The 15,640-nt window shown below is 37.7% G+C and overlaps 1 protein-coding gene across 9 annotated transcripts in view; it reads right to left on the reverse strand.

Moving 5' to 3' along the window:
* Positions 1 to 6,046: 6,046 nt before the first annotated feature.
* Positions 6,047 to 15,640, reverse strand: part of ANKS1B (ankyrin repeat and sterile alpha motif domain containing 1B) — a 409,696-nt gene continuing 400,102 nt past the window's right edge. For all 9 annotated transcript variants that reach the window (XM_090140258.1, XM_090140254.1, XM_090140265.1 and 6 more), the window contains 2 exons: positions 9,132 to 9,299; positions 6,047 to 7,970 (listed from right to left, as the gene is read on the reverse strand). In XM_090140258.1, coding sequence (XP_089996384.1) covers positions 7,860 to 7,970; positions 9,132 to 9,299 — 279 coding nt within the window. In that variant the 3' untranslated portion in view covers positions 6,047 to 7,859. The remainder of the gene's footprint in view (positions 7,971 to 9,131; positions 9,300 to 15,640) is intronic.

Below are 15,640 nucleotides of genomic sequence, written 5' to 3' on the forward strand. Positions count from 1 at the left end.
CAAGCAGGGAGTTACAGATTTGGGATTTTTCCAACAAAGCAAATTTTGGTATTGCTATGAACGTAGATGTAACGTAGGATGTGTTAGAGCTGGGAATCATTGAAAGAGGTCCAAGGAGCCATGGTTCCACAGCTGTGGAAAAAAAATCCAATGAAGTCATTGAATGAGATGCAACCTTTCATGACATCCCCTTAAAAGAGGTGCAGCAGCTGCAGCGAAGCAGACAAATATATTAGGAGATATTTATTATATCGAAGTGAAAACTATGAAGTAAACGCCAAATGATCAGGGTTTGTACACCATTCAGTGAAATACCAACAATCAAAGTAAAGAAAAGTTCATTTAGGATTAAAGCTATGCGCTTGGCAAATAGCAGCTTACTCCTTTTAACACATGTGAAATAATACTTATGAGAGAGGAAATATTTGGAATAAAATGCCAAGGTGTAGCTAACCTATGTAATTTTAATCTCAGGAACAGGAAAGTTATAATCTTAACAGGTGGCATGGAGACATTTGTTCAAACTAAAGCATTTGGAGTCAGCAAATCCTGAGAATAAATAGCTGAGTGCCTGAGATGGGTAAGATGAAGGGTCCTTCGTACCACTCCTGGTAAAATACATCATGTCTTGAAGAAAATGAGAAATTTCTAAAAGATTGTGAGTTGTGGCATTTCTAGTGTTTGATAGAGGAGGCCAAGGGAAATACTGACCTGAATTCAGTACTCAGTAAAAGAGAGGAAGAGTGGAATGGCAGATTTAGGGTTATATGAAAAAGTAGAATTTACTCTGAACGTCACAGAAATTTTCAAAGTATTGCTGATGGTTGTGGTTTTATGAGATTAGTTTTGTCAAGCATCATTGGCAAACATCAAATTGCTTTGTTTGTGGTTTTTTTTTTTTTTTTTTTTTTAACCCCATCAATGTCAATGCATGAACTTTGGATTTCTTCAGGAAATATGATTCCCCATCACACAGTGCTTTGATTTAAAACAGGTACTATTCTATAGCACTACTAGCAAATGTATTGAGTGGGTTTAAAATATGGGCCGTGTTATTCTTACAATGATACTTAATGTTTTTGTTTATGATCTAGAATGCCTTTTATGATAAAGCTGCAGGTGATATAAACTGGTAAAAAGCTAACAGCAAGAATAAGTAGCTATCACAAAATAATGTGTGTCTGTCTTTTGATGTTCAGCAACATGTTTTTCTTTGTTATGTTATGAACGAGGTATAGCTGTGTCATACATAATGGTATCAAGAACATCATTGAGGTCATCTTGAAAATGATGGTGTGGAAATAAAGCTGTTCGAGGCCATCCATGTAGGGAAGCAATCCATGTGATTCATTAACAATTCATCATGTATAAAGCTCTGGCATTTATATTTCAGAGATGAAACGGATTCCTTTTTGCACTTCTCTTCCATCTGTTGGAGAAAAGTCTTGAAATGTAAAACTTAAGAGCTAAACCTATTTTGTTGAATTGGAGAGAAGGCTGAGAAGTGACCTGTTTGTGAAGCATGAGGGAGAGGCAGTGCATCTCTAGCTTGCTGACAAAAGAAAAACAAGTCATAATGATGGCAAGGGAAAAAACAACCTGTAACATCACGTAAAGCAAGGGAATTATGATCTTAGTTTTTTTGTTCTCTATTCAAAACTGAATCTAAACAAAAGTCTGGGTAAAACGCTCAGTTTCTACCTACATGCTCCCATCTCTTCTATATGATTTCCATGTTATGGATGATGGTAAAGCTAAGATCTTTATTGTCTTGTGTGTCTCACCCAAAAATAGGTGCACAAAGGAGCCTGAGACAATGTGATAATGTTCCTTACATCAGGGCTGTGTGGTCTATGCTAGAACAGAGATTGCGACAAAATACTAAGATTCAGAGCTTCTCTTGACTATTTTTAGATCAGGAAAAACTTATTCCTGTAGTTTATAATTTGATTTCTTAACCTTCCACTTTCCTTTGAGATCGGTCGCTTTAGGACGTGCGGTAGTGAATACAGTTCAGCTGTGCCTTCAGATTCAACAGCTGTCCATCTTTATTTCTTCTGCTAGTGTAGCTTCCTTGCAGACCGCCTTGTGTAAGACTTCTGTCTGGGAAGCAGTTTCCCCTAAGGCAGGTTGGCAGGATATTTTTTCCCATCTTTTTCTGTAGCACTGGGGACAGAATATGTGCATTGCCAGCTGGAATTGCTTGGGTACTTCTCACTGAAGAGCTCTCCTGCCATATCAGAGGCTGGGTATAATTATGGCATTTTAGGCGTCTCTTCCCTTCCTTCTTGTTGAAATGCAATCAATTTAATTTTCTGAGATTAAGGCATTTGGCTGAGTTAATGCTTCAAGCTTTATGTAAGTATAGTTGAGCGAGATGCAAGGGTTGTGATAGATGCCATAGTGACTGATACAGCATCTTAAATAAGCCTCCAATCATACACGCAATACATATAAATTTCCAGATACCTGGAGATTTCAGTAGATTTATTTAATTCTAATGCACAACTGCTCATACAATACAACATAAAATTAAGGAATAAGTAGTGCTACCCTCAACTAGCCTCAACTATATATATATATCCGGGATATTTCTGCTTAGGATGTGCTCACACCCCTTCCCCTCCTCTTTATCCAGTGAGGATGTATCAAGCTGTAGCTCAATACGTAGTATGAATTCTGCAGCCTAATTATTATCATTATCCAATAAACACGGGAAAAGAATGAAGATTGCACTGCATCTGATGTATCTTTAAAATCAGTGTAGCCTATTTCATTTTCCTCATGGTGTCACTGTAGGATAAAGTTAATGTTCTTCGGGTATCCTCCATATTGGAATATACCTGTGATTTCCTCTGTCTCACTCTGAATTTCTGCGTTTCCTAATGCTTGTTTAAAGGAGATGATAACAAACACATTGACTTGAAATTTGGACATGTTCTCTCTGCCATTGAACATCCTTAGCATTGTGCTGGAATATTATTTTTTCCTATTTAAAAAGCGGTTAATATTAGAATAAATTTGGCTTTGGATTATGATCTAGAAAATCTGAACAGTTCTAATGACTTGAAGGCAGGAATTGTCACGTTTAAGAAAATGACAAAAGGTGCACATCTTCTAAAGAGATTTACTTATGATGTTCAATCCTTAGCACTTTCTTCTATAGGTGAGGAAATGGCTCAAGACCCTCAGTTCTTCCTAAGCAGAAAACATTTTGAGTTCAGATTTTTTGACTGATAAAAAAGAAGTTTTCTTTTCCATGTTCTTGATGGCAAAAAACAAAGAGAGAGAACTTTGTTTCATTTACATATTGATTTTTCTCTGTCCAGTTGCTACTACCTGACCCACATTCTCAAAGGATTTAAGTGCCTGACTTCCACAGGAGAAAAGTGGAAGATGTGGCAGTAGTGAGTACATGTATATGTTAAGTAGGACTGAAGAGAAATTAGCCTGTGGTGTTGTACAGGAGAGGAGTCAGTCATGGAAGTACACTTAGGATATATTCTTCCTTCAAGATAAGAACCATAGGCCATTTCTCTTACTTCCCTCTTCTGCAGCAGAACTTCAGCTGGTTGCACACAGAATTCAGTTGTCTAGTCAGTAGGAAGGAGCTCTTCCAGCACTTACACAAGATCTATATCCCAATGAAAAATCTGGCTGCAAGAAAATCTTATTTGTTTCAGGCTGCTGAACTTTTGATCAGCCTCCAATCAGCCCGGGTTATGAGCCCCCAGTCAGTGAGAATCAGAGTATTCAAGGGTGGGCAGGATAGCAACATGGCCAGAAACATTAACTGAGCACATTTAGCAAAGAATTTAGTTCACCTTAAAAAGTTACAGAGTGCTAAACAGCTTCAGAACACTACAGAAATGAAGCCTGAGCAATATCCCCCTGTGCTTTCCTGCGAGTTGAAAATCCTGGCAATGTTTACCTCTGGCTAAGAGCTGTAAAGCAGCTGATCTTTTTACATGAGATGATGGATATCCCTCTTCCTTGCACGTGCCCTCATTTAAATATTGTCTCTGATCCCTGTGCTGTGTCTTTCACTTACACGCTTGTCACTGTCACTCACTTCTTGTGTAGAGCCGATTGTTCTTTGGGATTGTAGTCAGCAGTTTGGAGACGGTTGAAGTTACTATTTCTGACTGTTGTCTTGATGACATCTTAGACATCTCCAGTGAAGTGTGAAGCCGCTGAACAGAACATATTGAAAGAAAACTAGGGCAAAATTAGATGAGTGTTCTGCACATGACACAAACTGTTTTAATCTAGAATGGAAGCTACACAGTGTTTCATCTTTGGCCATGAAAGCTTATTAGTTGTCTAGAATGCTATTTTTTTTTCCCCCTGGAAAAGGATGGACACAACCTCTTTCACGACTTCCTAATTACTTACCCAGTAGCACCATCTGATGGCCACACCAGTTGGTGATGCTGAGAGGTAGAGTTGAATCTGAAAGCTGTGTAAAGCACTGGGATTCTGCAGGAGAAGCACCCCTCACACACTTATTGGCAGAACCAGATGTGTGCCTCCTCCTCTCAGTTGTGAGCTGTAGCTCATCTGGCTTTAAATAAATTCCAGGCCAGATTGGAGTAGTCACTGTGTCCAGTCTCAAATGCAACATCTCCTTCAGAAAATCTTCCAGTTCCATAACATGAAATCCCCCTTGTCTTCTCAGGAGTTCCTCCTGTTCCCAGAATCTTTTTACCTTGTATTTTAGAGACCTCACTGCTAATGATGAAAATCCTTTGTCACTCACACTTACCTCGCTTTGACTCCAGTTTCTTTATCATCTCATATCAAGCGCAATCTACCTCGTCTCATCGTCAGCAGTACTCCATCTTCCCAGCAAAGGCACTTGTTGCAATTAACTCCTGTTTTCATGACAGCCAAATGCTCCAGTTTCTTCATATACTCTCCTTGGAACTGCCTTTCTTCCCTCTTTTCTTGAGTAGTGAACAAGAAAAGCAATCTTCCTCGCCTTCTCATCTTTTGGAGGTGTCTGGCTTTTTCTCTGCCTTTACTTTTGACTATTGTTTTCTCACTTCCTATAAAATTCCAGCATTCTACAGACCTAAGAAAAGGAAACTGTCTGTTCACCTTCACCAAAATGGACTAAAGATCAAGTAGTAACTACTTTGGGCTAGTGCAGATTTGTGTCCTATATTTAGAGAAGTCTCTATGGATCTGAAGAAAGGAACACTAACATTATCCCATGCTATAGATGAGACCCAACAGATTTGCCTCCAGTGAGTTTATGCTAGGATCAGCCAGTGCAGGAGATGTTTCCTTCTAAAATCCCAGGTTTCCACAAATACAGAAGCACTTTATGCCTGCAAATCTTGCCTGTCCTTCCACTAACAATGTCTGTCTGCTGTGAGGACTCCAGCTGTGCACTGACTTGCTGCATTCCCAAACTTTCCTCTTCACACTCATCCCCTGCACTATCAGTCCTTCATCTTCCATCAGTCTTTCTAGCTTCCCTCAGTCACTTTTGCCCCTTATCCTTGCTCCCAATCAATTCCAGCTGCTCACTGTTGCCACCTGACCTCTTTGCCATCTCTTTGATTAAACTGGATCAAATTTCTCCTGCAAGTTGCCAGTCCGTCCTATTGCTTCAATTTGTCTGACTGGAGTTGTGCTACACCTCTTGCCTCATCCTTAAATTTTTGGGGTCACTCAGCTGCATTAGCAGCTCCCCAGTTTATAGCCTGAAAACTGGCCACTTTTGTACTTCTGGAGGCTGAAGCGAGCCTGTTTTAGCACAACTCCCTGTGCAGTTCTTTAGAGCATGCGATTAAATACAGAAAGTCAGCAGTTCAGTAGTGCACCGAAGAGCCATTTAATTAAGGCCTTTAAAGTATTTACCATCTGTAAACAAAATCTGTATTCTAAAACAAAACTGTCCCCACAGCAATGCCTGTGTTTGTGTGGGATAAGCTCCGAGCTCATTGAAATTGAGGAAATGGAGGGCTGTTCAATGGCTGGGACCAAGCCCTTTCTGTTTCCTTCGGCAATGATGAAGTGACGCACAAAGCACGGGGACTGTACAACTTCATTTTATTTTGTGTGCTTTTATAGGATATAAATAAATGACAAAATTACAAAATTTATAACTGGAAGCCCAAGCATATTTACATAAGTTTTGTTGCAGTGAGGCTACTATTTACTGTTCTCCTATACAGTTTTCCTTTTGGTACCATATTTTTGTGTTAGTTTTTGACTGTCAGTTGACTACGTACATATCAACAGTGAAGAGGCAAAATATGTACAAGGAACTATTTTGTTCAAGTAAATTGAATACCGTATTAAAATTATGTCATCACTCAGCGCTATGATTATGTTTAACTGAACCATATACAATTATCAGGTTTAAACCAAGTTCCATTTCCAATTTTGGAATTCACCAACTGATGAGTTAAACTGAAAACCTCAGCTGGATATGAAATAATAATTAAAAAAACGTTAAGACAACCACACAATTTATCAATATCTCTATAATGAACTTCAAAATGATTCACAATTTGACTTGATAGAACAATATACGTTAAAATGCCATTTTTCTCCTATAGTGATATTTGTACTGTTATAATTTCAGTTCTACATAAATATACATCATGGTATTATACAAATACTCCACAGACATTAAAAAAATTAAAACACTTTAAAGAAAATGTAAGTAAATATTATTTAATCAAATATTAAGCAAATGCTTAACTCGTTTGTTCCATGAAAACAATTTTATTACTTTGGAATTTTTTTCTTTTTCTCGCTATTTTTATTTAGAAAATGTTTCGCGGTAGAATTTTATCAACATTCTTCTAAACAAGCTTTCTGTGGCAGAAATCTTGATAGCAAAATCCAGAGTTTTGACTTTTTTTTTTTTTTTTTTTTAGAACCACTGAGATTATTTTAAAAAATACGAGTAGAATTCATGGCTATAGCAATGTCAAACTGCATAAAGTGTGTGTAAGTGGAGTAGAATGGTAGAACGACCATTCCACTTCCATTTCAGACTGGTGACATGGAACATCCAGTGCACTGATGCTACAACTTCTACAATTTTCATAATGCTGCAATAGCAATGGTTTAATTAACCTTAAAATAAACAACATTTGTCATAATTAATCTGGCTTCCTTTCCATAAATACTCTCATGTTTTCCTATAGTACTTCTCTTCCATAAAAATATCTAATAAATGTTTTCTGTGCGTTATTAATACCTTTCTTCTAACCACTCATAAAACTCTGATCCTTTGTTACAGTTCAAGAGGCTCCTGTTTCTGCAGAGGTTCAAAGGACACCAAGGATTACATATAAAACCAGCGCACACAGAAATCAGGGTACCTAATTTCTCGTCACTTTAATGAGTTCTTTATTCAACACAGCAAATATTAATGAATTCAGTGGTTTCACAAATACTCTATTTATTAATTCTGGTTTATATTTCAATTAAAAACTGCCAAGATTTAAATAAAAAACCAATCAAATATCCTACTCGTAGGCAGCATTAGTGTTAGTTTAGAGACCTTTTGTTTTTTAAAAAGTAGAATTCTAAAATAAGAAATCAAAGAAAGCACTGTGGCAGAGTCACAAGGGAGAACTGCGTGAAAAATAAGGTTTCTCACTCCTCTTGTGGACTGTAATTTTAAAAGTCTTCGTATAGTGTCATTCTTCTGTCAGTGCTGCAGGAAGAAGAACATCACCAGAAATGACTATCAGCCTTTTTTGTTAGTTACAAGGCCACGCATACAGTGCAGTCTTCCTCTCTGCTGGGTTGAAACGTTGCCATAAAGGAAAGGCTGTGCTGTGACTGCTTGGAGTGCAAGGCACAACAAGGAATAGGGGGACAGTTTTGTATCAGAAAATGGTAGTTTCATACTTGGTATTAATGCCTCTTTTGGCTTCTTGTCCGGGTTCAACAATCCATGGTAGATTCGCAAGAGTCTTTTGTTCAGATGGATCTATCTGCTTTAAAACAAATGCAAACATACAGACGGGTTACCATCTCTGCGCACAGCATTTCTAGCTGATGATATTTCTTTCAAAAAAATAGAACACACAGCAAACCCTTTATCAACAAAGTCCTCTTCTAATGCCTTAAGCGTGTCAGTGCAAGGGTCTACATTCCCATCTACCTACCGACGGTTGCCCTCTTTTTACTGTTCAGATCAGAGCTGTGTCTATCCCCAAGCTATGGAGCATCAAAGCCTGTTATGCTATGTTTAAAGCAAGACTTGACGCTGCGGAGTCCTTTTAATACTGAGACAGATGATGGCATCAGAAAATGTTCTTTCTTACAAGTCTATGGATGAAGAATCTGTGGCGATGTACTCAAAACTGTATGGTTAAAAGCACGCTTTCATGTGTATATATCCCTTCCATTCATCCCAGAATTATCTATCACAGAGGATGGTTCTCCCTTTATATCCAGGGAATATGATACAGCATACAATCAAATCACACCATGTCTGTATTCTCGCTTGATTTAAAATAAGTTTCATAATTTTTGGAAAGTTATACCATAAAAGAGTGCTTCTCTGTCAGCTGTGCCCTCTAAGATGGCACCTTAAATAGAAGTAATAGGGAGGCTCTGATTACCTAGGGTTCTTAGGAATGTGAGATTCCAAAGATGCTAGGAAGGTGTATTGAAACACAGTTCTGAAACAGGTTCTGAAGTCTAGTTCTGCTGAGCATCACAAATAAATAAATAAATAAGGTAAGAAAAGAAGTTGCTTGTTGTGACAAGAATATCATTGTAAATTGATACCGATTTGTAATTTGATTAGGGGTAATCATTTGGCCTAAATTTTGTACCTAAATCAAACAAAATTTGTGCACTATTGGTATGCACACGCAGTGACATAAGTTTGATGCCAGATTAATTTCTTGACACAAGCTCAGGAAACTCCATGGAACCGAACAACTTTGAATGTATGCACTGGCTGTGATCCTTTGCACCAGTCAAGTGACTTCTTAAATTGAGGAAACACAAATGAATGGTAGTTCCAAATGGCTGCCTGTGATACAGTAACACAACCTAGTAGAGTTGTGTTGGGTAGAGGTGACACAGCTTACTGTGTAGCTGAATGTTGTTGGTTTTTTTTGCATGCACCACTCCATTCTACTTACCACTGACTTCCGAATACTAACACGTGGTTTTGGAATAGGTTTGGAGGGTTTATTTTCAAAGCTCTCAGGGAGGGTTGAAGAATGGCCCCCTTTTCGTGCTTGTAGTGCAAGCTGATAGGCCACCTCAAATGCTTGTCCTAGTGTGAGAATGATTTCATAAGCTAAATTCTGGAACAAAACAAAAACATTTAAAATTGGGATTAGGCAGAGTTGCTGTTAGATGAAAGAAGTGTTAGTACTGTCTGCAGAATGCATTTGTAATGAAAGTAATTAAAAACACACTGGTAATAACTTCCTAAGTCTCTGCAATATTTACATCAGTCAATTGATTTCTAATTAATTAAGGACAATCTAAATGTAATCTACTGTAGTGAAAACAGCTGCTTTTCAAATCTTTGAAAACACTGTCTCACTAGACATGAGAAAAGGGTTGTGTGAGTGGGTGTCACCTCTTAGAACAAGTGTATTCATTCCTGACCCAGCTCTTCTCACTTCCTACATCCTAGCCAATGGGCACTACTGCACATACCTGACATTCCACCTCGCTCCATTTCAGACCTCCTCTGCTGGCCTCTCCTCTGCCTCCAAGGCAGGCAGCCCGACTTATGCCTGCAGTGCCATCACCAGGGAGCACGGGAAAAGGAGAGTGCTCCAGATCTGCTGTGACACTCCCCAAAGGACAAGACACACGTGTCAAAGGTGCAGATGCAGATGCAGTGCACCCACGTATGCGTTAAGGTAAGTGCTACGCTTGTGATGTGTGTTTCAAAGGCAGAGGCAACCCTGCAGTTTTGTTTTCTAGAAGTAAAACTGTTTGAGCTTAAACTGGAATGTCAGCATAAGCCTGGGGAGTTAGCATGTATTACCAAAGAGGTCAGGTTCTTAAGAACAAGATCAGCTATACCAAGAATACTTTAAATTCTTAGAGAATATGTGGAAGAAAACCTGTTGAAAGGTTTAATAAAGCATGAATGAGGAACTGGGGGATCAGTACAAATGTTTTTTTCCAGTAAGGTTTTACATCAGCTAAAAGCAGCTATGACTTTCAAATTTGACCATAATCCAAATTGCAAGTGAAAGCCTATGGCAATTTTTTCAGGCTTGTGGGTTTGTTTTGGCGTATTTAATTCTAGGCTCCTACAAGCTTTCCAATAACATTTTGGACCCCTGCAGAGCAAACGCCAGCCTGCAGGCTTTCCTTCTCATGTCCTGCGGTCTCCTTACCATAAGTCATGCATCTTAGATGTAATTCAGGAGTTACTCTCTCCTTCCTGATGCTCCCTAGCTGGATGCAATTCTGCATTACTTTGAAACTAGGTGAGCCCTTAAAAATCCCCCAGGCTTTTAATATTATTTCAAATGTATTAATTTTAAATGAGGTGCATTTTTAGCTAGTCGAGGCTAACTGTTGAGTTTGTAATAAGGCAGAAAGCAGTGCAAAACACACAGACACAATATCTGCCCTTCAGTGGTTAAATACAGCTAAAGGGGTAAGCATTTTATTTCATGCCTTCTACTACAGTTCCACTGCAGTCATTAAGAAGTTTCAGCCCTTTGTTTTCACAGCTTAATACTAAGAACATGTAGGCTAAGTTCAGCCTATTTAGCTCATTGTAAGAGCTTCTTATAAAGGTGCCAACCCTGGTCTCTGTTGGGTCAGAGAGAAAACAATTATAATCCTCCACTGGGGTATCCTCTCAGCTGTGATGACTGTATTAACAGCAACAAGCTTGCCAAAGTTTCAGAGCTTCCCAAATAAGAACCTCTGTGTGATCTGGTGGCAGCAGTCTCCAAATTGTCTCACTTTTAATTTAAGGGAACCGGTCTGGACTGAGAAAGATTGAGAATACAGTTTGCCAATGAAGTCAGAAATGAAAGGCTAAAAAGACCATTATAAAGCACTCTGCCTTTTAGCAGAACACTAGTTATGGAATTAAGACCAGCTGAGTATAATTGTTAAAAATGCACAGAATAATATTATTTGAAATGGACTGCACATATTAGCAGGACAAGGATATTATTCTAAAGACATCTTAATCTGCTGTCAAGACAGTAAGATAGTGTACTGTATCATCATGGGATTATCTACACTGGATACTATTATTGATAAAGGAATCATTGTCAGCATGTAATGAGGGCTTGGAGTAAAAGTGGACAGTAATACTATGGGAGTGAGAGAGTGCACAATCCAAAGAAGTATGTGAAAAGGTCCTTGGGAGACAGCATGTAAAATCCTGAGAATAGAGTGGAGAAAAGCAGAGAGTTTGCCATGCATAGGCTATCTAGTTTGGGGCCTGGATCTTGTGAAAAATGATTATGATTTGTTTTCTTGAGTAGAGTGTAAAGTTAAAAAATAGCCCCTTCTGAAGCATGTGAAAATCCAACTGTTTCAATGGTTAATATATATATGAAATACTTAAAATATAACAGAACATTTACTGCTTTGTTCAGTGTTCTAAACATAAACTGAACCATTGTGCATAAATGTCATACATTGTGTACTGTAATAGAACCTTGAAGAAGTGATGTGTACACTTCACTTGGAGGCCTTGGAGGGCTCTAAATTTGTCCCTTTTAAAATTAGGGAAAAAAAAAAAAAGAAACAAAACCAACACAGCATCTGCTGAATCATACTTAGAAAAAAACCCACCAAGGCTAAATAAATTCGGTTTGAGGAATTTCTCATCTGTACAGGGAGAGGAATATGAAAGTCAGAGTTTTTACATATTCTTGGATGGGCTGTTACTGGAGAGAAAAGAGCAGGAATTCTCTGGAGATAGAGGAGGAAGATAAAAACCACAAAAACCATAATGGAAAGCCTTCTGATGAAATGAGATTTCTTTTTTTACACGTGACATAAAATGAAGCAAACAAGAGATGTACAAGAGATCTTCAAGAAATGTTTAGAACAAGGTTGTAGACCCCGTGGTCATTATGGGAGACATTGACCCTTACAGCACCCCAACAAGCTCCTTGGAAAGGAGGTAAAGTTTTTAGGACCACTGGGATTCTGAGTTCTGCTACGATCATGTTCCATGTGCATCTTGACAGAGAAGGAAGGTGAGTAAGCTAATGCCTTTAAGCAACAATTTTTGTGATATGAAAAACTGAGGTCAATTGCCTTGTTTGCAACATAACGTGTTAATTCAGCTCCTTAGTTCAAGTCTGAGTCGGTATTCTTCAACTGCTTTAATTCAGCCAACCAATTACAATGGCTAATTGTTTTGTTACTGTTGGACTTATTTTCTTTACTGCACAAGCTGCAGCAGATGTTGTTTCTTCACTGTGTTTTCATGCTTCTATAAAGCTATATGGAGGCTTCAGGACTATTTTGAGAATGAGAGCAAGATTGTTAATTTCTGTCTTTTGATCTACAAAAGCTTAAAATGTCACTTGCAAAGGATTATTATAACTTTTTTTTTTTTTTTTTTTTTTTTTTTTTGAGAAGCTAACGTTTTGCTTTTTTAGAAAAGCATTTTGGATATAAGAAGATTTGGTGGGTTTCTGCTTTTTTTCCTTTTAAGATTACAGTTAAATCTGATCTTTAGACTGAATTTACTGACGTGTCCTTTGGCATCTCACAGATAATTGGTGAGAGCTACCCACCACATTTTCTGTGTAGAATGTCAATTAGGACACCTCTGCAAGGTGCTGAACTTAAAATCTCAGCTAGCAAAATCAAACAGAACACAGTATACAGAATCTTAAATTGAAAAATCTGAAAAATTCCAACCCTGTTCAAAATTTCCATCCCCTGAGATGAAATCATTTGCCCAATTCTTAATCGTCACAGAGTCTTCAAGGCCAGATGTTAAGGATTCCTACTATCGAAATCTGACAAGAAGAGCAGGTTACTTATTAATAACTGGGGTTCTTTGAGGTCAAGAACTGTCATACACATACATTTACATTGTTGATTATTCATATGCTTTACTTTCTAAACCAGAAAACATTTACATCTTGGGAAAGCTAGAAAGGACATGCATTTGTCTGCACCCTAACACATCAGTCTTTGTTCAATCAAGGGGAAGAAGGCTCAACTTGCCAAGGGTGGTACGAAGAGATGCACATGGCTGGCATTTGCTTGTAACAGCTGTGGTCTGCATGCAGACCATTTCATGAATAGACACTCCTGCAATTCAAATTCTTGAACCTTTTTCATCCTGGATTTAAAGTGATGGTCAGTAGCACACTATTCTGAATTCATCCTTCTCTTCTAATGTGGCACAGAGAGATATTTTGTATGCAACATGGCCATTGAAACAGGCCTTCCAAATGTGGCTTTGAGGCTGTTGCAAAAGTCATCCATGCAGACCAGCCCAACAGGGGAGACTCATTTGCTCATGAGCTGAAAGCTCCTGGTGCCTGAGTGCTCCATCTCAAGAAGGTTGTGAGGATAAATTAAAATGGCTTTCCAAATTTTGCCCAATATGCCCTGAGAGAGTACAGTTTGGGCTGTCTTAGGGTACTGCAAAGAAAAAAAGTTTTCAGTTCTTAAGGCATGCAGATACCATACTGATTGTATCTGGACGCTCATAAGAACAGAGAACAACTTCAAAAAAAAAAAATTCAGTCCCTAAATCCACTGGAAGAAGGCAATAAAAAGAACTTTGAGGCCTGAAGCCGTGTATTTTATATCGCTGCTGAATATGTATACTTGCAGTTTCCAATGCTTATCCAGATTAAGTCTGCACAATGAAGGACAGAAGACTACAGAGAAGGGAAGTTTTGGGTTACACAGAACCCCTGTCTATCCTAGGCATGAACTAGAGCAGCTGCTGTGCCAGTTTATGTTAGTTGCCTTCTTTTCATCAGTGTGTTGGACAATGAAGGAATGTCTGACTAAAATTAATTTGGACGTCTCCCATACGTGAAAGGACTTTGGTGTAGGAACTATTATCATGGTTTATCTTTCCAAAGGGAAAGGTGGTTTTGGGTCTGCTTTATGCAAGTGGATGTGCAAAGTAAGTTTCAAATATTAATCAATAAATTTTCTACTCCCAAACCTTGTCCTCTTCAAAATATCTTAAGCATCTGATGTCACTCCCAATTTTCATTACAACATCATAACTCTGAGTAGAGAAGTTGAGTCACCTCTAAATACTAATTATCAGTGATACCTGTATTGACATGCTGTTTGACTGAAATACTTTCCTATTTGCAAAACAAAAAAAAACCTTTTCCAGTTTCCTGAACGAAGGGACCTAATTTTCATCTCAGTGCATATATTATACATATGTATATATATGTATGTATGTATACAATATATATACATTATTGCCTGCTGTCAGGGGCCTGCTTTAAAAGGGGGTTGGACTCAATAATCTCTGGAGGTCCCTTCCAACCCCTACAATTCTGTGATTCTGTGATTATATTACCATATTATATAAGATTTAAGATGCTTCTTTTCTACACTTTAATGTGGATTTTACCATTTTGAACTTTATTTTTCTTATTATGACTGGACTTCTATCCCTTGAAAAATGAAGAGGATTGTTTCTATTAGCAAACTGGAAGACCAGGCTCCTCTGTAAGTGCTAGACTTAAACTGAATTTACTTTATGCTTATGTTGCAAATATCTAGAATTTTTTTTTTTTTCATGGAGATTGTTCTTCCATCAGTAATATCAGATTCTGAGAAATAAAACAGCACAAAGAAAAAAAAAAAAAAGAGTTTTTGAGTAGGTAATACCCTACCGAGGATTACGTAGCATATGAAAAATAATACAGACAATAAGGTTTCTTAAATTAGTCATTTATAGTGGATGGGGTATTAAACATCCTCCTAAAGTATAGGAAGTGAGCAAAATGTTAGAATTGCTGCTGGATCACTATGCTTTCCTTGCTGAGTAGGGAGAAGATGAATTGTATCTGATAAACCTGGCTGTGTGTTTGTGCTTGAACATTAGGCCTATAAACGAAAATGCATTACTTTGAAACTGTTAAGAAGTATTTAAATGGATTGGTAGAAATAAAAATGTCACTCAGTTTACTCTCAGTTGATTCACTTATCACTAATATAATGTAACATTTCGTTGACAACAGTTTGCCTATTTTTAATACCATTTAAAATCTTTTTCTATTCCACATGGGCACTAAAATGTCAGTAGAGAAGTTAAACAACAAAAGTACTGAACATAAAGGTTAATATTCCTTTTAACCTACTTTCCTTCAAGCTATTATTTAGTTTCTCTGCTGTGCTGACTAGTTTCTCAGTCACAAATAAAATGCCTCTGTTCAGACATCTCTGTCTTTTCAAATTTAATTTATTTATATTTATGTAAGCACCTTTTGAGAATTCACAGACATTATTAAAATCTTCTTTTTCTTGAGTAATTTTTAATTTCAATAACAATTGCACAGAATTTTAAATTTCTCTTGTGCTTAGCTGAAATGGCACTAGGTGAGTATTCCACAGACATTTTGGATGTTAAGCCTTCTTAGTCCTAAAACTTAGAGCTACTATTTATTCACCAAATTTAGCTGGAAACAATAAGACTGATTAATTG

This window comes from Phasianus colchicus, chromosome 1 (genome assembly GCF_987193195.1).
Source record: "Phasianus colchicus chromosome 1, bPhaCol1.hap1.1, whole genome shotgun sequence".
NCBI classification, from domain to species: domain Eukaryota; kingdom Metazoa; phylum Chordata; class Aves; order Galliformes; family Phasianidae; genus Phasianus; species Phasianus colchicus.